The sequence below is a fragment of the Ictalurus furcatus genome, chromosome 7 (assembly GCF_023375685.1).
Source record: "Ictalurus furcatus strain D&B chromosome 7, Billie_1.0, whole genome shotgun sequence".
In the NCBI taxonomy this organism is placed as follows: Eukaryota; Metazoa; Chordata; class Actinopteri; order Siluriformes; family Ictaluridae; genus Ictalurus; species Ictalurus furcatus.
This window is the reverse complement of record NC_071261.1, coordinates 6870138-6893133: the sequence shown is the minus strand read 5'-3', so window position 1 is coordinate 6893133 and position 22996 is coordinate 6870138. Positions and strand designations below refer to the sequence as shown.

General features: G+C 41.4%; 2 protein-coding genes across 10 annotated transcripts; one reads left to right on the top strand and one right to left on the bottom strand.

The window, feature by feature from the left end:
• The first annotated feature begins 124 nt into the window (after positions 1 to 124).
• Positions 125 to 22863, top strand: si:dkey-154p10.3 (zinc finger protein ZFP2). 3 transcript variants are annotated; one of them, XM_053628048.1, is made up of 12 exons: positions 125 to 616; positions 696 to 765; positions 839 to 867; positions 1074 to 1152; positions 1294 to 1370; positions 16049 to 16545; positions 16659 to 17352; positions 18757 to 18844; positions 18974 to 19207; positions 19618 to 19751; positions 20938 to 21061; positions 21338 to 22863. In XM_053628048.1, the coding sequence occupies exons 5-12, from the start codon at positions 1328 to 1330 to the stop codon at positions 21534 to 21536; spliced, it is 2013 nt and encodes a 670-aa protein (XP_053484023.1). In that variant the 5' UTR covers positions 125 to 616; positions 696 to 765; positions 839 to 867; positions 1074 to 1152; positions 1294 to 1327; the 3' UTR covers positions 21537 to 22863. The 3 variants fall into 3 exon arrangements, with proteins under 3 accessions (XP_053484023.1, XP_053484025.1, XP_053484024.1); XM_053628050.1 differs by lacking the exons at positions 125 to 616; positions 696 to 765; positions 839 to 867; positions 1074 to 1152; positions 1294 to 1370 and adding an exon at positions 15563 to 15708 and having other exon boundaries at positions 16052 to 16545; XM_053628049.1 differs by lacking the exons at positions 125 to 616; positions 696 to 765; positions 839 to 867; positions 1074 to 1152; positions 1294 to 1370 and adding an exon at positions 15563 to 15708.
• Positions 2953 to 15279, bottom strand: prpf4ba (pre-mRNA processing factor 4Ba). 7 transcript variants are annotated; one of them, XM_053628045.1, is made up of 18 exons: positions 15199 to 15279; positions 13345 to 14562; positions 12704 to 12823; positions 12433 to 12582; positions 12214 to 12295; positions 10924 to 11122; positions 10233 to 10306; positions 9628 to 9718; positions 9379 to 9526; positions 8960 to 9097; positions 8554 to 8707; positions 8347 to 8461; positions 6871 to 7022; positions 6618 to 6704; positions 5370 to 6445; positions 4584 to 5105; positions 3797 to 3845; positions 2955 to 3330 (listed from the first exon to the last, which is right to left on the bottom strand). In XM_053628045.1, the coding sequence occupies exons 1-15, from the start codon at positions 15234 to 15236 to the stop codon at positions 6242 to 6244; spliced, it is 2970 nt and encodes a 989-aa protein (XP_053484020.1). In that variant the 5' UTR covers positions 15237 to 15279; the 3' UTR covers positions 2955 to 3330; positions 3797 to 3845; positions 4584 to 5105; positions 5370 to 6241. The 7 variants fall into 7 exon arrangements, with proteins under 7 accessions (XP_053484019.1, XP_053484020.1, XP_053484021.1 ...); XM_053628044.1 differs by having other exon boundaries at positions 2953 to 3330; positions 3797 to 5105; XM_053628046.1 differs by lacking the exon at positions 3797 to 3845.
• Positions 22864 to 22996: the final 133 nt, after the last annotated feature.

Genomic DNA, 22996 nt, shown 5'->3' with positions numbered 1-22996 from the left:
CTACATGAGAGTCGGAGGACTTTATCTACATCAACATGCAGCTTTTTGATTTTAGACCCTTTATTATTGTCTGTTTTTGCTGAAGGTTTTCTGTTGTTCCGGTCGGTTGCTATGGATAAAGTTTTACGCCGGACAACAGGAAGTATGAAAAGCCTCTCTGGCTGTCCATTCGCCAATATTTATCCAGAAGATGGAGGTATATTTGGGGCAGCGTCTCTCTGTGCATGCCCAGCTGCTCTGCCCGACGGATATTTCGAGCCGTTTGTTCACGGTGTCCTGAGATATGAGGAGTGACATATTGCTAATCACCTTAACACAAGAGGCCATGTTTGTCGGTTACATGAGGACAATGGAAAGAAGAGGAATTTGTTATCAGGTTTGAAATGTATTGTATGTTGATTTGCTGATCATAACATTCAAAACATGTAGTTCCTTATTAAAACTTTCCCCTTTGTTTACGTAGTTAATTAGAACTGCGCCTCGGCTCCCTGTTTATAATAGTGCGACTCTGCGGGGAAGATGGGCGGGGCCTATGGACCATGAGAGGAGAGAACGGGCGGGGCGTGTTAGCCCAGCGCGTTCCGATGACCCCGCCCACTTTTCCACAACTAATGACGTAAGAGGCCATTCAACAACCTTCTGTCCAGCTGCCCAGTAGTCTTTGGCTGATTGTGCTCCACTGTTTCTTTTCTCAGCGTAAAAGTCCAAGCACACTTAACCAAGAGGACAGGACAGTGCTGCCTACCATTCCAGCACCATCTCAAGGTCTTTAGTAACATCAGTTTTGCCTCAGTATCTTTGTGTTTTGTTTATAACTCACTTGCATGTTTCAGTACAGGTGTACCTCTGCCGAGAATAACTGACAAGGTGGGTTTGTTATACAGTAACAGTAAGTGAAGCATATTAATACTATTTGGACACATTTCAATATCTTTTTTGAAACATAACGTAATTGTGATGTGTTATTTCATCAAAGGTTTTGCTCCAGAGTAGCCATGTAGTGCATACAAGTACTAAACCATGTACATACAAATACAAGTGAATGCATTATTATTTATATTTTGTCCTCGCAGGATTTCTTAATCACGTGCTTAACACGACAAATTGAGTATCTACACATATCTAAAGGATTGACTGCACCAAAGGTATCAGGTACCGATAGTTTTCTCTAAGGTGTTGTGAATTTTATATTATTGCAAGTGAAGAAACTTTTTTTTTATCCTTTTCAGTTGGTTTGAGCACAAAATGTAGGAAAGCATCTCATGCTCTAACCTTGTATTAAAAATTTTCCAGAAAGATCCATCAGCCAGGAGTGTCGATTTGGTGCATGAGCCAGCCATCTGCTGTGACGGCCCAGGATCTGCCAGAGTGTAAGTAGATACAGAGATCTTTTTTAACCCACCAGAGACGCTCCCAGTCTGATGACGTGCACCTTTTGTTATGGGTTCGAGTGCGGAGTGTTCTGAAATATTAGGCTCATTTGCTCCCAGCAACTTGCAGTGGAGGATGCCTATTCACTTCCATTTGTCCAGTTAACAGAGATCTTTAGTCCTAGGCTTTTGATTCTGCATCTTGCCTTTAAATCTCAAAAAGTCATTTTGATGCGTATTAACTAAATAAATAAGTGCACCATTGCTTCTGACAGGGCTTGGCATTGGGGATTGTAGGTGTCAACAAAATCCTTCCTTAACCTGTAGTTGAACTGCATGTAGCTCATTATCCTGCAACATTAAACCCTTGCTTTCTGCACTACTGGGCTCTGATGTCAAGTCTGATGAGTTCCTGTCTGTTGAGCAGAAGTAGCTTCAGGACAGAGATATTTTCTATTTTTTTGTCTCATGGAGGATTCCCCCCCCCTCAATGAATGACATTTATTATCTCCTACAGTCTGAGACATCATCATAACAACAAGCTAAGGATGCTGACACACAGGTGGAAGAGGCTTGGTCTCCAAGATCCTGTCAGTAGTAGTAACAGGAATGACCACACACCTGAGCAAAACCAAAGAACGAACCAACTTGCACTGAAAACGGACTCTTTACTTAAAATCATCCCCGTGAAGGCCAGCCAAGCTGCAGTTCAAAGAGAAAACGAGGAAACAAATCGTATAAGTTTGAACAGTTCTGAAGCTGGACTTTCAGAAGGGAAAGTAAGTGACAAACACTCGTCGTCTAACACATCAGGATCATCAGAGTGCCACACTGACAGTGACCTTTCAGATCAAGAGCAGGAAAGCATTGATATGTCAAAGTGGGCAGCAGCCATGGACTTAGACTTGAAACCAGAGCCTTTTGATGAAGACCTGGACCATCATTCCACAGAAACAGCATTTTACCCAGAGGTCCTTCCTGCTTCACTCAAAGTCCTGGACTCCACTCAGAATCGGTCCTCTGAGATTCAGCAAAGTCTTTTTGTGACCGATCCTTGCCTTGCTCCTGTAATAGCACGCCTGACCGAGTTAGAAAGGCTTCAGGCTGCTACCGTGCAGAAAGAGCGAGCAAAGCTAGCGCGATCCCGACCATCTACCGCTACCACAAGAAACGGCAATCGTTCGAGAAAAAGCGACCTTCCAGGATGCAACACGGGGGTTTCAATGGATGTTATGTGTAGTTTTAACAAGCTCATGATTTGTCCCAAATCTTCATGCAAATGCAGACATCATACTTGCTCTTCAACAAAACCAGAACAAGGAAGCAGGAACAAGTTGCCACATCCCACTTTACCTAAACGTCCTGACAGTATGTCAGGCAAATGCAAAAAAGCTGAAACTGTGCTCTCAAATTTCTCTGTTAGTATGAAGGTCCAACAAAAACTGACAGTGCTAAACAGGACCAAGAGTCCAAAGACACAGAAAGGCTCAACTTCGGCCAAAAAGGCAACAGTTCCTAACAGGAAAACTTAATCCTGGTATTCATCAGTGGTGGATGTTTGTCATTTAGTAATTGCAGTGCTGCAAGACTTTAATTATATCAGAACATACGTTCGTATAATTATGGTCAGAAGTGTTTATTGCTCAAAATATAAGCAAAACATTGGGTGGAAAAAGACCACAGGAGTATTACAGATTTTTTTTTTCTTTATTTACTCATGGTTTATATATATATATATATATATATATATATATATAAATGTCATTATACACTGTACATCTGTTAAATGAATATGAATGCAGTATTTGAACAGTTCATTTGAAAAGTCCTTATGTCTGCGAATAAGTGAAGAGACGATGGGCTTCTTTTAAAAGGGATTTCAGCAAAAGGGTGGGCGACTAGTCAGGTTATCCTCTTTGTAGGCTTGTCTAGTGATCAGAACAGGAAATGTTGACTTACCCTAAAATAAAGACAAATTCAGGTTAGTGTTGAGGATCGTGCGTAAAGACACGGCTCAGTGAAAAAAGAAGGGTATTACCTTGCAGTTGGTCAATTTGGCTATACCACCAATTTATTACAATGTTTCAGAAAACAAGAAAGGACTTCCTATAAATGTAATACAGCTGAAGTGAAACTATGAGAGACTCTCTGCAGGTGGCATGGGCTGGCTGTTTGGAGGTGTTTGTTCCAGATTTTGTGATGCTCTTTAATCAAAAGCCTACACAGTTCCCCTGAATTCTCCATTACTTATTTCTTTCCAGCCAAATGGTGCGACACTTTATAACATAACTCTACCTGCAGAATTATGGCTCAGACAGTGATTAATGGCTGACAAATGAAGACTGATAAGCAAAATGAGGTGTCATTTGGTGTAAAAGTGTTGCATAAAGGAAAAACTAGTAAAGATCACTCTCTAAAGCAAAAACCTTTGGTTAGATGTGAGTCCCTTTAAGAGTCTTCTCTAACGGACAGCACCTAAAATACAGAGAACAAATGAACCAGTATCTCTTTTTTTCCCCCAGTGTGGTTAACAGTCATTCACCAACGTCGCTACAATCTGAAGCGATGCATAAAACATCAGTCTGTTCACTTAACTGACTTGTTTAAAGGCGAAATGTATTCTAGCTTTCACTCTGATAACACAATATATACACTACATGCTATAAAGTACACGAAAATGTTAACGATTCAAGCAATACCACTATGAGTCTTTGAGTTGACTTTTCATGAACATCTGGTAAAGCGCTTATAATGTCATTAGGGGTAATCTGTGAGAAAATGTGTTGCGCAATCATCAGCTCCCTTGAATTTTTACCGTTAATACCCATTACAGACGGACACAAAGATATTTTGCTGATCCTCATTCATAATCATTTATATAAAAATTCAAATTAGGTTGGTTTGAGACTTGGAATAATCCAAAGCCCAAAACTAGAGCCCATGTTTACTCTGAACTTTAGCAGGGCTAAAATGATGAATAGCAAAATGTCTATTTTCACACTATAATCAGTCATATGCATTCACACTGCTTAAAGATTAAAAAAAAAAAAAAAAGACTGTAGGCAAATACTGAGTAGTGTGAAGGGGATGTATGAAAGGTCTGGGAAAGCACAAACTCAAGAGCAAAGCAGAAATTTCAACACCCTCCATTTCAGTTAGACTGGTCATTTCTGTCTATGCTATGTTGGAGCTACACATGCCTTTAAGAGTGACCTGGGCAAGGGGTCTTGTGGAGGTCTTGTCTCTTTGAGAGCAGAGGCAGGCTGGAGGATGGTGCACAGAGAAGAGCCTCCTTTGGCTGGAGAATATAATCTCTCTCTCGCTCTCTCAGCAACCACAAGGGAACAGTGGGAGAAACATCACAAACAGCAGTTAGTGTCAGTGAAACTTACGAAAATGTATAGTGTATGGTATCTAAAACCATGATTACCTGCCACTGGGTGCACACAAAAACAGACCGGGAGGTCTATGACCATATTTTTCTTACTTTTTCCTCCACATCAAGCATTTTCTTTATTTTAGACTGTATATTTTATTTTAGACTTGTAACACACAATTATAAATGTACAATTATGCAAACTAATTTTTTTTTTTTAACATGCAGAACGAGGTATGGATATTATACAAGTCGAATGAGCTAGCTCTGGGTCTTAATTAGAACAATAAAGCAATATGAAGTAAAGAATCAATTACCGCTCAAAACAAGCAGATTCATAGAGCAGATGAGGAATATCCCTGTATCAAAAGACAACACGATCACGTCAGAACAAAGGAACACAGGCAGGAGTACACAACAAAAGCTCATACAAGTGCACAGCATTTTTTTTTTTTTTTGAACACATGCACTCCTTGCGAGAACATTAGGTAGAACAAATGCGTATCCACTGAGAGTCACAGACATTGCTTTTGAACAATACATTACTGTCAGAGGCAGTACACTGAAGGCGCCTGTTCAATTCAAATATTTCAGACTCCCCCCCCACCCCCAATTTCCCTTACCCTTAACAGCGATAGTGACTGCCTTGGAATTCCTTTCTCCGACTTGTTTATGCAAGAACTGTTTTTTTTTTTTTTTTAGGATTTAACTTTGGCTCTGTGGAAGGATGACTGGTTTAGACCATTCCTCGGTTCTACATGCAAAAGATGCCAGAAAATGAGCATTTTGTTTTGTTTTGATGGACATTCAGCCAAAATGTATAATAGAGGAACCGTATACTGGCAGTTCTGGCCGGCTGAGCTTACCTTCAGTGTACTGATAGAGGAACACAACCTGCCTTTACAGAGGAGGCCTTCCCTGCAGACAGGCTCAGGTAGGGCTCAAGAGCTCCAATTTCAGCAGACGCACACCTACAGGCCCATGCACCAGTGGGCGCTGTCGCTCTAGCACCTGAGGGAGATGCGGATATAGACGGCATTTATCCTGAACTCACATCATCACGTACAGTGTTAGGGGAGGGCTCAGACTATTCAAACACCAGTACATATACATATATATATATATATAGATGGTTATTTTTTTTTTTTTTTGCTGCTGTCAAGTTGTATCAATTATAGCATGAACATAAAAGAAAATAAGATTTAACCTAGTGTTCACCTAGTGAAGCACCCCAAATAAAATTCGGGGGGGGGAGGGAAGGGGGTGACCTCTTTTATCAGGGGATCATAAATTTAAAACTGAAAGCAAAGATAATAAATGTGCATTCAGAAAGCAAAAAACAAAACAAAACATTTTAACTTTACTTAGACATTAAAATGTCTCTTCATCTATTCAGTCATGCCTGCAGACAGATACAAAACCGTCACTTTGTTGTCAGTTGTCAGACTTTTCAAGGACTTGGTGCTGTGTATCCTCAGAAGTGTGGGTATGAGAGTTACATCCGCTCCTGGACGTAGGGATGCTGCAGGGCCTGGTTGATGCTGATCCGCTTGGCTGGGTCGAGCACCAGAATCTGATCCAGCAGGTCTTTGAGCTGAACCACCTTCTTCCGCTGGTCCTCTGGCAGTCTCTGACGACCAACCATGTCGTTGAGTAGGTCCTTAGTGGGGTTGATGCTGCTCATGACGGTCACTTTCTCCTGGAGAGCAGGATAAAAACAAAGGCCAAAAAGAGACAGAGAGAAAACATAACATGAAAGAGAGGTAGTAGGACAAAGAGTGACAAACAGCAAGTGAAACACGATTCCGTAAGTGTTTCACATTTGATCAAGACAGAACAAACAAGTGGAAATAAATATAAATAATACTTGCCCGTTCGGTAACTTTATCTACCTCGGTATACAAGAAGTTCAAGTTTTGATCAAAGTGTTGGTCCTTGAACAAGCCTTTCCTGATCATCTGTGAACATTTTAACAATATTTACTCTGTTCTGATATTAACCAACTGGTGAATTAGTCTTTTATTTGCAAACACACTGATAAGAGATTTAACATGATGGGACATAATAGGCTTATAACGCAATATCTGTATTCAAATAAAAAAAAAAAAAAATCCAGCACATTACCTTGTTGGGCATTTTCCCTTTAAGGTCCATAGCAAGTTTCAGCATGTGGTTGTTGGTTTTTCCAGGGAAGAGGATTTTCCCCGTGTACAGCTCGTACAGCGTGCAACCCACAGACCACATGTCGATTCCATAATCATATGGCTTTCCGATGACTGCCAGAGAAAATAAGCAGTCATTTTAAATCCAGATAAACCACCAGAAACAAAACTTATACAGTCACGTGAAAAAACAAACTACACCCAATAGAAATGATGGGGTTTTCCTGACATTTTTGGACAAGCAAACATTTGATCCTCTTCGAAACAGTGTCTATTAATAAAGGTGATGCACTATCAAATGACACATAAAATTGACATTTTGTAGTAATTTTCACAATTTAAATTAACAAAAAAAACACACCCAAAACAGATCAGTCACATGGAAAAAGTAAGTACACCCCTACATTTATCACACCTTCAAATCAATGACATTTTGACCAGGAGTTCAAGATTGGTTCCAGTGATTAGAACCTGCTTATGGAGTGCAGGTGGAACCGGTCTTATTTATACCCCTCTCATATCTAGTGTCTGGTGTCCCCTTTGCTATTGAGATGTGTGGTGTCATCATGTCAAGAGTTTTGTAAGGCCGTCTGAAAAAAGGCTGTGGATGCCTAGGGATGGTGTCTGGCAAGGGATTTAAAAAGATCTCAAAATTATTTGAAATACATCATTCCACTGTAAGAAAAATCTACAAATGGCACATATTTCAAAAGTCTGCCAATTTTGCCAGGACTAACCGTCCCAACAAAAAAATTAATAAAAATTCTTTGCAAGATTACAGTTTGCCAATGAGCATATAGGCAAAGACCAAACCTTTTGGAATAATGTGTTCTGGACCGATGAATCAAAGATAGAGTTGTTCGGCCACAGTAACAGCAGACATGTTTGGCGCAGACCAAAGACAGCTTTTCAGGAGAAGCACCTCATACCAACTGTGAAGCACGGTGGTGGAAATGTTACAGTTTGGGGTTGCTTCGCTGCCTCAGGGACTGGACAGTTTGCGTTCATTGATTCAACTATGAATTCTGCATCACATCAAAGAGTGCTTGAAGAGAACATGAGGCCATCTGTCCGAAAGTTGAAGTTGAATAGGCGGTTTCAAAGATGATCAAATGATGAATGCTTGTCCAAATATATCAAAAAAGCCAACAATTTCCATGGGGTGTACTTATTTTTCCACACGACTGTAGATTAAAAAGCTCCATACACTTAAAAGTAAAAACAGTTTAAGAATTCTTAAGCACTACGTGAAATACAGTATACATTTTCACTGAGAGATTTTAAGTGATTAACTGAATTTAAGAATATGTAAGATGCACATGTAATCTATTATTCACACTGAAGCCTACTTGGATAACCTATGGCTAGTACTGTGCTTCTTCATGCAGAACTATATTTTTCATACAGGTCATTACTGCCTACACAGGGACAGACTCACCGATCTCAGGTGCTCTGTAGAACCGGCTGACCAAGTACGGTGTGATGTCATTCTCAGCTATGTGGGATGCGGAGCCAAAGTCACAGAGCTTCAGTATGGTCTTAGACTCGTTCACCTGACGGAAGAAAATGCAACTGAGAAATAAAATGAGACCGGACACGGAGACTTGATGTCGTGTTGCACGGTCACACTGTTCCTGAACCTCACCAGGATGTTGTCGGGTTTGATGTCAGCATGAAGGATGTTGCAGCGCTTGAGGAGTTTGAGGGCCAGGAAGAGCTGCTGGCTGTACGAGCGCACTGCCTTGATGTGGAGCCCCACATCTTTACCATACTTCTTCAGGACCTCCCGCAGGTTCATGCTAGGACCGGATCATATGTTTATGCAACATTTATTCACTACTGGGAAACAAAAAGCCATCGCTCTTCCAAGTTTCTTAAAGGCTTACCTTTTCTGTCAAACTTTTTTTTAAAGAACTATTGCTTACCATATATCGTCATAAATTGTCTGCCTTAAATGTTTGTTGGAAAATCAGTTGCTGCCAGTATGATAGATACGTTATGAGGATGGGTAAACAAACAAACAAAAACAATACTGCCGACATTGATCTCACCTGAGTGGCTCGAACACCAAACACAGGTGCTGCTTGTGGTAGAAGTGCCTGAACAGACGCACACAATGGAATTTATCATCGGGGTCTGCATCATTCAGCTTCTTCAGGAACTCCAGCTCTTTAAGGCCTGTCTTCTGCCTACAAGAACACAACTTGTTTTTTTTAAAACTATCAAAGCATGAGCATGCCCATGTGGAAATATGGCAACAACATAAAAACATGAACACATTTGCATTATAGTCCATTGACGACACATTCGGTACAAATAGATTTTTAACATTGCGGTTTGTCAGCATTATGTAATGTCATTTCACGACCCTGAGTGATCATGACATTTAGTATATGCCAAGAGAAGGAAAAAAAAATATTAACGCGTTATGTGTATGTTTGAGCAATTTACAACGATGCATCTTCCTTACATGAGCTCATTGTTGCGTATGATTTTCACAGCAACTTCTTGACCGGCTCGGGCCAGATCCCTCGCACGGATGACGTTACTGAACACACCCTGCCCGGTGTAGCCGTAAACATCGTATCGTTTGTCCAACATCTCACCGATGTTCACCCCTGAACACGAGAGGGAAATGAAAAGACACGATTATTCATCAGAGCGGTAGAGCATGCAGGAAACTGAGAGGAGACTCGAGCGTACTTTAAACGTTACTTACGATAATAACCCTCGGCATCTGTCCAGTTGTCCCTGAGACTGGGGTTCTCCTTAAAGTCCTTCCCGATGCCTGCTGCACACAGCCTTGCGTTCTAAAAGGAAAATCGGCAAAAACATTCAGTTTGAGACCAAGAGCATCAGTACTAATTTAGACACACCCACTTTACAAAGCTTGTACATGAGATGCAGAAAGGTTGATAATTTGTGATATATATTTTATGTGGTTATTCTATTGTCCGTATTAGAGTCACCCCTAAACTTGATAAAATGGTTTTAGATTATTTAAAAAATGTAACCGTTTGAGTTAAATGGTCGTGCAGCTGTGTGCCAATGAAACATCCAGTGCTCCCCTGTGTGTTTTTGTCCCACTGCAAGCCACATCACAGTAAACAACAGAGTCTCACTAGAACACTGTTCCTGCAGTCGTACTGTGAAGAGTTCAACTTACCTGCACAGCAAAAAGCCAATAAGGGAGAGACAAGATCTTGTGCAGGACTATGCAATTCTACCTGTGCAGATCTCCTTACACAGACGACTTTATTTAAGCGCTCAAGCATGGAAAGCCTTGAACCCATGGCAGTGCAAAACCATTTTCTGCCTACTTACGTCAAAGTGTGCAGCAAACATGTCATCTGACTCCGTAAACATGTCAGGAGCCAACTGCTTCTTTTGATTACTTCCTGAGAAGGAAAAAACAAAACAAAACAAAAAAACAACAAAAGATGATTTTCAAGTTCAACTAAAGAAAAGATCCAACAAGAGAAATTATTTAATAAGCATCATTCATCTAAAGTAACACAGAAACGTTCCTAGTGAATGTTATCTATGATCATCGGCAATGGAAAATAGGCTAGCCGACAGGTTATTATTGATTGTATACCGGGACACATTGAAGATTCAAACTCCTTCTGGTAGGACGTAACCATGACAACAGTTACAGATGCTGATTTTGGTCTAAGCCGTTATTTAAGCTTCGCTATCGATTGTTCGCCATCATTGTTTTGGTGTCATTAAACCAAAGTGATAATTAATGACAGATTTATGCAGAAATAAATTATTTACAGACTACAGACCACTGTGACTTCAGTAGCTTTATCCCGGTGGGGGAAAGGTTTTTTTTTTTTTTAAGCTGGCAGGTAAGCATGGCATAATCAAGATAACGTGGGACAAAGTTGGCATTATATCAGAAAATAACTCATGAAAAGGACACGAAGAACACCATGATAGAAAGCAACATGCATTTCTTCCATCAACTGTGTCATTCTCAGATATCTTCTACTACTTAATAAAAATGTACCATCTTTTTCCTGGGTGAGCAGATTTTGTTTTGCCTTAATGTTGGCCTCAAAGGTGTCCAGGTTCTCTTGCTCGTAAGCCTTTACATCAGCTGCAACTCGCTCTAGAACATCATCCGGAGAGGGCGAGCGGCTGTGGGAGCTACTCTGAGGACTGCCAGGCTCGGACTTACTGTTGTCCTCATTCGATCCCTTATATTTCTGTACAGGACATAAACATGGACAGAGGATTTACAGTAATGAATAGCTAATTTTACTGCAGATGAATGGTTTTTCACTGTTCTGAACTGCAGTCAGACTTTAGAGCTTGGCTAATGTAGGTCTGGACTGCTAAATCCTAAAAATCACGATCTCTGAATGGTGAACAGCAGATGGGCTTTTAGAATGCAAAACAGCATGAACATTGAAATTACTTTGCACTCCTCAGCACCATTTTTCTCACAGAGTGGGTTTTCAGACCCCCAGTTTTTGCACACTTCATGGTGTGTTATAGATTTCATTTAAAATGGAGCAAATAGCCTTTTAAGCAGCAGTCTACACATAATAACCCAGAATTGACATAGTGAAAATTAAAAATGTTTACTTAAAAAAATTTAAATTCATTTAGAAGTATTCAGCCACTTTGTAAGGGGACCATGGCAGCAATTACAGCGTTGAGTCTTCTTGTGTAAGTCTCTACAAGCTTTGCACACTTGGATTTGAGCAGGTTCTCCCATTCTTTATTATTTATGGGGTTCAAAATCTGGGCCATCCTAGGACATTGAGAGACTTGTCCTGAAGCCACTCTAAGGAGTGCTCTATATTTGGCTGCATTCATCCTTCCCTCAAGTCTCCCAATCTCTGCTACTGAGAAGCACCCCCATAGCATGATGCTGCCACCACCATGCTTTACAATAGGGACTGTACTACCTGCGGCACTTGGAGTTCAGCCCAAAGAGCTAAATTTTTGTCTCATCAGAGCAGAGAATCTTTCCTTGTGCTCTCAGAGTACTTAAAGTGCTTTCCCTATGCCATTAACTCAAGAGTGGCTTCCATCCATCTCCTCAACCAAAAAGGATTGATTGATGGAGGATTTCTGAGATGGTTGGTTCCCTCATCTCTGCATAGGACTTCTGAAGCCCAGTTAGTGTGGCCACTAACTCCACTCTAACTGGGCTGAGTGGTCAGTAAAATCATACCTTCAGAAAATGGAGGTCACTTCCTGTTTCTATTTTAAGACCTATAATGTAGATCTCTTCACAAAAACCAATAAGAACAGACAGGGCCAGTTATATGGCTGGCAAAAATCTGACCTGCACAATTGCCAAACGCTGGAGTCTCCTCTGCTCGATCAGCGCTTCCTCATCCTCTTCATCCACATCAAAATCCTCCAGACTATATACAGACATAATCCAGAACCGTAATTATTCTTTAGAGATTTAGTCCAAAGTAACCAAAACAATAATATTAAATGGTAATCCAAAATGTCTAAACACTGACATGCCTAACAGACAAAACTCTTGTCCACTTACACTTCTTCGTCCGATTCATCTTGCTCAGCTTTCATGCCTTCAGAAAGACTGCCCTTAAACTTATCGTCCTTCTCTCTGCTTCTCCGCCTCCGTTCCAGAGATCCCGAACGTGCCGGCTGCCTGCGGCCCAGCCTGCCCCGCTCCAAAGACCTAAAGCAACACCAGTGCAAACAAAACAATTACTCCAGATTTTAAACTGTTCAGGGAACTCTCGGTCCCTGGGTTAAAAACGATTATGCTATAGGTAAATGGCGAGACGGTGGGCGCACACCTCCGTCTGGGAAGAGGAGATCTGCTGGTGCGTCTCCTGGGGGAACGGCTCGGCCTCCCTCTGTAGCTCAGAGAAGGATTCGGCCCACTGTAACTGGATGCATCATCACGGGACCGCATCCTATAGGGAACAGAGACACACTGAGTGAGGGAAGAACAATATAAAGTGAAGAAAAATAGGTCAAAATGCCTAGCCACAATTACGGCATTTTAACTATGCCCATGCAGCATAACTCAGATATTGGAGTGATTCATATGGACCTTTCAACAGGATCGTAAGAGCAGAAAGATTTGTAGGCCAGCACCTCTTTACTGTTCACTATAAATGTTTCTTGTATACATTTCTTACTTGTGTTTCGTTGCTGTCCGTATGAGGTCAAATAAAACCAGTCTAAATTCTTTACACACGATACCTTAAAGTAAAACCTCGGCTCTTTCGACAGTCATTTGCCAATATAATTGTGCATACCATGATCATGATATTAAAATATATTATACAGTAACGATATATCAGGATGCTATAGGGCCTACACCCGTTAGTACTAACGTTGCTGATGAAATACGATCCAACATGATAAGGATAGCAGTACAGACCTATTTTTAAAAGGGAAACAACAATTTGAACAAAATTAATAAGAACACCTGTCCGATTCGAACCTGACAGGTGAGAGTCTCTGACGGTCGGATTCTCTCCGTCTTCTATCGACGGAGCGCGATCGTTCCCTTCTGGCTGGAGATCTGTTGTGGGTGGCGCCGCGGCAGTTGGGAGGCTGTGGAGGGGAATGACGTTCCCTGCTCCTGCGAGAAGATCTGTCCCGTACTGGACTGTGGATGTGCCGTCTGTGCGGAGATCTGTTCTCCTTGCCTGATGAGACCTCTTTACAAGGAGATTTGGCTGTCGTCTTGTCCTTGTCCCGCTTGCGGTCAGGCTCGGGTAATCTACCATGTCCGTCTTTTGATCTGGAGCGGCTTGCCTTCTCTGGTGATTTGGGATGCTCGGTACTTCTGGTCCCAGGCTGTCGAAATGTAGACGGCGGGTCTCTTTTACTTCCGGGTTCTGTCTCTGCAGACAACGAACGGGGATCCTTGCGTGTGTTATTCTGTTTTCTGGATATCGCAGGAGATCTGGACTTTGGACGTCCATCTCTGGTCTGCGGAACGTTATGGGATGGCCTCGGCTCTAAAGACGGGCATGGACCTTGAGTTCTGTCCTTGTTATCGGAATCGGACTCGGTTCTACTCTTTCTTCGATCCGATTTATGTTGGCCAATTGCCTTCTCTTCAGACTTGCTTCTGCTATGCCGCCAAGGACCCGATCTTTCATCATCCACGGAACTGTGCTGACTTTGTTCTGCGTCGTTAGCAACCAGTTGGCGTTCTTGTTCCCCAGCCTTATAAAGCTGATCTAGAGTCTCCCTCTGCTCACCGCCGTTACACATCCGCTCCTTCCCGTCCAGATCCTCCTCCGAGCCGGAATTATATCCCTGCAGTATCAGTCCCATTCCTGAGTGCACCCTTCCCTCCATCAGCTCATTATCGAGCTCTGCTTGGATCAGCGCCCTTTGCTTTTCTAAATCCTCCAGAGCTGCCAGGTCGTCTAATCTGGTCCTCTTCAGTGTCACTATTTCATCTGTGTCCTCGATGTCCCCGGCATCCACCCTGGAGGAATCTCTGTGTCTGCGCTTTTTATGCTTGTGTCTGTGCTTGTGTCTGTGTTCCTTCTCCTCCACTGATGAATGTTTGTGTTTTTTGTGCTTGCTGTGATGTTTGTGTTTCTTTCGCTTGGGTTTCTCCACACTGTCACTGTCCTTACATGTCCCGAGTCTATTCTCTTCGTCTTCACCTGATGCATTTCCACTTCTATCAGAAATGGGGGGAAAATATATATATGTTATACATTAATAAATAAATAAACAAATGACGTGTATAAGCTTAACTTTTCATGATATTCAACACGTACACAAAATAACTAAAAATTAAGCGCATATCTTATTTTACACTGCAAACATATTCAACTATTTGTTTTATACTATATATTAAACTAACTTGTTTTAATCTTTTAATAAGTATTCCATTATGTACTTGCTAGCTACTTAACACTAGACCAATGTTTTTGAGCTAGCTAGCTAGCTAGCTATTGAACATTATGCTTAGCTAATATCGTGTTATTAAACATATTACATTATACAACACAAACAAACCAACTTGTAGTTTAAAACTAAGTTTTAATAATCTCTCTTTAATTTTGAACTGGGAAGCTTATTAAAAAAATAATTTTAAAAGAGACAACAGTTGTGTCTGATTTCGCGCTAGCAAACCGAGCTAAACTAGCTGCTTAGCTTAGCTTAGCAGTTAGCTAGCCAGATTGTAATCCTATATATCATTCACACAACAACTTCAACTATGTGCTAAATATAGCCTAAGAGTAATAAATGAATCATTTCTTTGCCAAATATATTTCACAAGTAAAACAAATACAAACAAAAGCTCCCTTACGCGAAATGGTTTACAGCGTCGCTAATCATGGTTTCCATCTTTAGCGGTAGCAATTTAAGCTAAACGAAACTAGCGAGGTTCATTGCGCGCATGCGCAGTCCGTGAGGCCAGGGTGACGGTAGGGACCGTCTAAAATATTGGAAATTATTCCGAAAAGCCAGCATAGTTTCTATTAGTGAAATTTCGACGTTTATACAAGACAAGGGAACGTGATTTACATGTAAGAGAAGTGTAGACATTTTGGGGTTTTACTTTGCGAAAAGTTTGCTCGAGATGAAAATGTTGTTTGTTTTTTTTTAAATTAAAAAAAATATATATTTTTTTTACGTTTGATCTTTCTCAGAGCATTTTGCACTGATCCCTAAACAACAATGCTAGCTGGTCAGCTAGTCACATATCCAGCGTTTTCATTCTGTAGTGTAGTATCATAAAACAACACAGACCACCTATTCTGTTCTGATCAGTTGCGTTAAAGCGAAAGAATTACAAAGAACTGAAGTTAGGAAACAGGTGAGGTGAAGTTAATGAAAGCTACTTACTGTGAAATAAATGTTTATTTAATTGAAACTGTCCCACGTGCACTATACACAGTGTAGTGTTTTTGTAACCACGTAAACAAACATCAGACCTTGTAACAGCGTTACTATACATGCAGGAAGAGCAATAGTATATTTCAATATATCTTAAACATGAAAGTGTAAAAACTCAACTCACAACTCGTGTAGGGTTTGAGATGTGTACCATGTTGAATAGTGTAGGAATTATTATGTAGCCTTAGTCTCTGATCTCTAGCCACCTTTCTTCCCTTTATATCTTACCAATATGTTTGTGTGTGTTTCTTTTATGTCAGTAGGCCATAGTATGGCTGGGATTAAAGATGCATATCAGCTCATAGACCCTGTAACGCTGAGACTTGGAGAAGAGAGCGTCACATCCAACCTTTATTCCATCTCTGCCAAGGGCATTGAAGCCCGTTTGTCCAATTTGGTGGAAGCCTTCTTGGTTGAGGTGTTCCGCTGCAGAGTGTGCCAGTTCACCAGCAGTCTGAAGGCTAGGATCTGCAGTCACATCACCGAGAGCCATTCTTCACCACCATTATCATCACCACCATGCCGCCACCTCTCCTGCCTGGAGAAGGAGGATGAGGAGAGCTTGACTGAGCTCGACCAGAACACCTCTCCTTATGATCTCCATTCTGGCTCCAAAAATGGCGAGGACCACATGGACATGGACCGCATGTTCCTGCTCCCAATGTATGGCATGCTGCAGAACATCAGCCCGCCGCCATGCGATATCAACTTGAGCGCCAACTCTGACAGCAACCTTCATGTGGCCCAGACGTGTGAGGTGAGTCCAAAGTCAGAGTTTATATAGAGCAGCAGCTCGATAAACAGAAAACGTAGACGTATAAAAATGACAGCATATGCTTTAATTTGATGCGCCTGGTACGTTTTGTCAAGGTGAGCACTTTGTTCGACGAAGACAGACACTGCGAAGAGGAGGACGTCTTTCAGCTGGAGGATTCCAGCCACAGACTCCAAGGGCCCCTTTCTGCTGAAATCACCTGTGCTGAGGATGAAGAAATGGCGCAGTCTGCTCATTTAATGACCCTCGGCTTGTGCAGAATCTCTAGCGCCAAATGTCCCTCTCAGCCTGCCACCCTGTCTGTGCCCCCAGGTGGACAGGACGTCTCGGAGACTTTCCTGGAAGACAAACAACCCCTTCTGACCACGCCTGAGATACAAAAGCAGGCTGAAGAGGAAATGGGTCTTTCTTGTGTTTTCTGTCAGGCCGTCTTGGCCAACCATAGGCTGCTAGAGGTGCACCTGAAGTGCCACGATGGTGAGCAGGGCTTCAAATGCCCGCGCTGTGGCCGAGCAGCGGCAGACTGGGCCGATATGGAGTGCCACTGGAGGAGCCATGCAAGAAAGAAGAGGTCTAAACACCACAAGTGTTCTTTTTGTCCCAGGACGTTCAGGAGATCAGACTTGTGTGAAGCTCACCAGAAGAGGCATAACCGAGCTCGGACTAAGCCCGCTTCTTTGACACAGTGCTCCCTGTGCTTCGAGTGGTGCCGCCCAGGGCAGGAGTGGGAGATGCACCAGCGCTGCCACGTACAGGGAGGGTTTAAGTGCTTGCACTGCGATTTCACAGGTAAGCCGAGATAACGTAAGTTCATTCATTACATGTTCAGGACCAGAGGCCTGTTTCACGACGCCGGTTTCAGGTAAGTTTGAGTGTAGTTTGAGCAAACTGTGCTTTTTACAGTCTCAACAACTTGGACCAATCAGCTGCGAGCAAAGTGATCTAAATCTGATGCATCAAAGTGAACCCTTTAGTGGTTGTAGAAGTGGCTTCACCGTTTGTGGAGCTCGGAGCGCAAATAATAAAGGCACTTCGAAGGGAAAGAACTTTTAGGGACAGACACAATCCCCTTGCTTTTCCCAATGACCATCTGTACGAAAGATATGGATTTTCGGCAGACGGTATAGTTCATCTCTGCCGGCTTCTTGAGACGCTCTTACCGTACCGCAAACTCTATGTGTTGCTTCTATTGTTTTGCGGTTCTGTGCGAGGGATGCATCTTTTCACCTGGTGAAAAATGTTAACCTTAACTAACCCGGGTTAGATTTTTTTCATTTTTATTTTTTCCAACTCAAAACTTGACGAAACAGGCCTCAGGGTGGTTTTACATGACTAATTTGTTAGACATAAGTTTCTGACCCAAGTTGAAGTATTCAAACTTGCACGTAACGAGAGCACGACCTCGCATGAACCACAGCAGGATTTCCTGAATTACACAGTGACGAAAGGGCGGAAAACAACGCGAGTTCCATGTTTCACTGTTTTGAAGTATTTCTAAAGAAGAGGGAAAGTACTGGAGGCAAAAAAGGGGAAAATTGTTTTGTTTACACTTTATTGTTTACACTTCAGAGGCACTTTGAGCAGTAGTGCTCTGATTGAAATATTTAAATATTAATCTGAATTTGATTGAACCCACGGCAGAAACGTTACAGCCTCATCGAACGGTTCCTGCAACCGACACACCCCTCAGCCAACCAGTCAGCGTTGTTGCTGATACATGTCTATGAAAATGTGTAAATAGAATGTGCATAAATGTAAAACCCCGTGTTCCCTCTCCCTCTGTATTTTCTTTTTGCTGGGGAGAGGCGGAGCTTAGCCTGCCTTTTATCTCGCTGTCAGTGCAGTACAAAAAAAAAAAAAATCGATCTATTAAAACAGATTATAGATTAGGCTATATATAGATATGTTTTATATAGAATATAGATGATGATTATAACTGGTTTCCTCCAATGTGTGTGTGTGTGTGTGTGTGGGAGTGGGGGGTCACATGATAGGGGAGGCTTGGGGGGGGGGCTTTAGTTAGAGAAGGTTGAGAAGGTCTGCTGTATTCCATTCGTATTAAAGTGACAGAAATGACACCAAGGCCTACTGCTACTACACAGCTTTATGTAAGCGGTGCCAGGTTACACGATGAGAACATCAAGAACATTTATATACTATTTGTTCGTATCACATGCCAATCCTGTCTCTCAGAAAAAGCTTGGAAGAAGACGTACAAGCACGTCCTCAATCAGCACGCGCAGGGTGATGGCGATTCACACCACAACCTCTCCTACAACTTGTACGTATCTCCTTGTATGTATTTCCTGCCAGCCAATGGTGTTACACACTAGCACTTCAGATTATACTAATATACTTCAGATGATACCAGAATTTCATGCCGTGTTCGTTTGTCATTTACAACACACAGATCATCCGTGAAGTTTGATTCGCGGTTGTCAAACAGTTACTCCAAATGCCTTGGAGATGTGCAGGCGGAGTCATGGAGACATGTGACCAAGATGAGCGTGAAGCACGAGGTGGTGAGAAAGAAGAAAAGTGACAAGGACAAAAGGGAGTGTATAATATCCACCGAGCAGGAGACAAGTGTGGGATTAAAGACTTTCCCTAAACGGAAAGACTTCTGCTGCACGCTTTGTGATAAGTATGTTCTACTCATACTCTTTCCAGTTTCCAAATTTCCTGTAACCTGTTATATGTAGAACTCTTCGGAGGGCTGAAGTACAGAGATTTAGACTACGTTAATAACTATTACATCTTATATTGGCATATATATTGGTTGCCAGTCGTGTACCATTCAATTCCTGACTTAAACTTTTCATTGAGTCGGGTTTAGACTTAGAGGTGTAAATAGACCAGAAAGATAATAATAATAATAATAATAATATTAATAATTTTTTTCTTCAACAATGTGCTGTATCTGCCTATAATGTTTAATTAGACTAAGAACTGTCTGTCTTTTTAGTAAAGATGATAAAGAGATGATGATTAACATTACAGGACGTATACAATCAATCGTGAGCCTTTTATATTTTGAACAATTCTTGTTGACAGAAAATTTTCCACCAAGCTGACCATGCGGCGTCACATGGATATTCATCAGGGGGAGAAGCCTTTTAAGTGCCCTGCCTGCAGCTACAGCACCAGACTGAAAGCCTCACTCATTCAGCATATGCGTGTCCACACAGGTTCAGCACATTTATTACTTTGGTAGCATATACAGGTGCATCTCAAAAAAATTGAATATCATGGAAAAGTTCATTTTTTCCGTAATTTGATTAAAAAAAAAGTATGAATCACTGGTTTACTGACCGTGGTGTTACTGCGCTTGATTGGCCAGCCGACCCGAAACCCATAGAGAATCTACGAGAGACACAAGACCCGACAATACAGACGAGCTGAAGACCGCTATCAAAGCAACCTGGGCTTCCAGAACACCTCAGCAGTGCCACAGGCTGATCGTCTTCACGCCACGCCGCGTTCACGCAGTAATTCATACAAAAGGATTAAAACCCCGACCGAGTAACAGCGCATAAATGAACATACTTTTCACAAGGTCGACATTTCTGTATTATAAATTCTTTATTCGAATATGTTGAGATACTGGAGGTTTTGATTTCCGTGAGCTGTAAGCCCTAATCATCGAGATTAAAACAAAAACAGGCTTGAAATATTTCACTTTGTGTAATGAATCTACGATATATGAAAGTTCCACTTTTTGAATTAAATAACACGGGGAAAAAAATTTCCACGATATTCAAATTTTTTGAGATACACCTGTACACACGTCTTACAGTTTAAATCAAGTATATGGCATACGAACGGTTTGTCAGTGCAATCTTAAGTATTGTATTCCTAAACATGCGGTGGCCTGGGAAAACCCCCCATGCGATGACGGGCTGATATTTACGACTATATTGAAAAAGGCTACACGTTTTCCTGAACTGAAATATGTTTCTATTTGATATGCATCTCAACCACATGAAAAGATTTCATTCAGGCTGTGGTGCAGCAGCTTTGAGGGCAATCTGACTACGTTTACACGGACAGCAGTGATGTAATTATTGACCTTATTCTGAATAAGACAGTATTCCGATTAAGGTGTTTACATGTGTCGCTTTTAGAATACTCCTTTCATGTTCAGGTTTTACGTGTTATAGAACATAGACATTTAATACATAACGGTGCTGTTGTTTTGTTTCTATCATGCTGTGATTAAACTAAAGCCATGGCAAATTTGAAGTTATTGCTACAGTGGGAAAGAAAGCTTTCGAGCCTAATGGTCGAGGGTTTTGGTTGCCATGACATCTGACTTATCTTATAGGTTTCGTCTAAACCCTTTCAGGTGAAAAAGCGTTTTCTTGCTTGCTGTAGGTGAAAAGCCTTACAAGTGTCCCCAGTGTTCGTATGCCTCCATCGACAGGAGCTCTCTGAGGCGACACTCGCGGACACACACTCAGGAAAAGCCCTACCGCTGCCAGTACTGTCCGTACAGCTGGTAAACACACACGCATACACGCATCATCACCCCATGAACCATTAAAAACTAACTAGAGTACAACTAACCATGGGCAGGAACAGTTAGTGTATACGATGTAAAGAATACAGAGAACATGGTTCAAATCCCTAGATAATCCCTAGATAAGTGACTGTTTAATGTCTAGACACTCATTCAGCCATATATATATATATATATATATATATATATATATATATATATGTGTGTGTGTGTGTGTGTAACTGACAATTGCATCTCATGTTGTGATTATTGCAGCATCCAAAAGAAAAGCTTGGACCTCCACTCACGTCGGCATCACACCGGAGAGTCATTCCCCTGCCCGCTGTGCCAATACTCAACACCGGACCGGCAACTGTTGCTACGACACACACGCAAACACCATACCTCTGAGAACTCTTCTATACTCGGGCCGAGGAGCACACCGTCTTCTAAAAGAACTCGAACCTCCAAATGACACCGACAGTAACACAAAGATCAGTCTGAATAAGCGATATAGGAAAAATTGCCTTCATTTACTTCACCAATGACAGAAATGTAAGAAAGCACTTGTCTCTGTGTCTGGGTGGAATATAATATCAAGTGAAGCCACTTGACGCTGATACTAATACTATAGTGCGCCGGAATGCCCACCACACACCAGCTGTTAGTGGAGAGGAGAGAGTGATGTAGCTAATTCAGGGATGGAGATTATTAGGGGGCCATTATAGATAAGGGTCAATGGGGGAATTTCGCCAGGACACCGGGGTTATACCCCTACTCTTTTACGATAAGTGTACAGGGATTTTTAAGAGAGTCAGGATCACGGTTTAAGGTCTCATCTGAAAGACATTGCTGGTTTTTACAGTATAGTGTCCCCCGTCACTATACTGGAGCATCAGGCCCCACATAGACCAGAGGGTGAGCGCCCCCTGCTGGCCTCACTAATACCACTTCCAGCAGCAACCTTGGTTTTCCCCAGGAGGTCTCCAATCCAGGTACTGTCCAGACTCAACCCTGATTAGCTTCAGTGGGAACCCAGGTGAGAACTGCATAGAGATATGGCTCTGTCATATATGGTTCTGCTATGGATCAGTTGAAATCCACAAAAGTCAAAAAGTCAAGTTTTGTGTGTTATTATTTAAAATAAATAGCTTATGAAATTCCTTATTTGTCATTTAAATCGGTTGCTATTGCAAAAGGAAATAATCATTCGGGACTATCCGTAAAAGACTCGAGCGTAAGTAAAGTTATTGTTTCTCACAGTTTTTACATTATATTCCTGAAAATAACAATAAACAACAGTGCGAAACATTCAATGTTCGATACAGCTGTTCTCATCTGCGAGCCAGTTTATCAAAAAATATTTTGCTGATTAATTCACACAAACACTGGGACTGTTAAAATAGTTTTTTGCAGCCTTACAGACTACTAATAAAATATTTTCTGTTTTATTTTTTGTTTCAACCGAGGTTTTATAATGTGATCGATGTGAAATATATATATATATATATATATATTTTTTTATCATTGCACTTTTATAAATTTGAAGTTGAATAAGCTTTCAATAATCAATCGTACAATGGAAGTAAAATAATTTCTATTTTGAGAAACATCCTGCTTTGCTGTCCTTATTTGTTTATTTATTTATCTGTTCATTTTATTGTTTTGGAGCTGAACAATTAGCTCACTGTGCTTAGTGGGCTACAGAATATAATTTTCAGTACACCCACAAACATTATGGGATATTGAATATTGAATGCTTAAATTTAGTGGCCTAAAAGTCTGTTCCATAGAGTGAAATCCCACAACTAGTACAAAGTAAGTGTAACCAACACGGTGTCTTAAAGAAGCATGTTTCCCATGGACACGGAGGGGAATGTTGGAATACTTCCAAGCTGAAGTCAACCGAGATTTACACTATACAACTTACAGGGT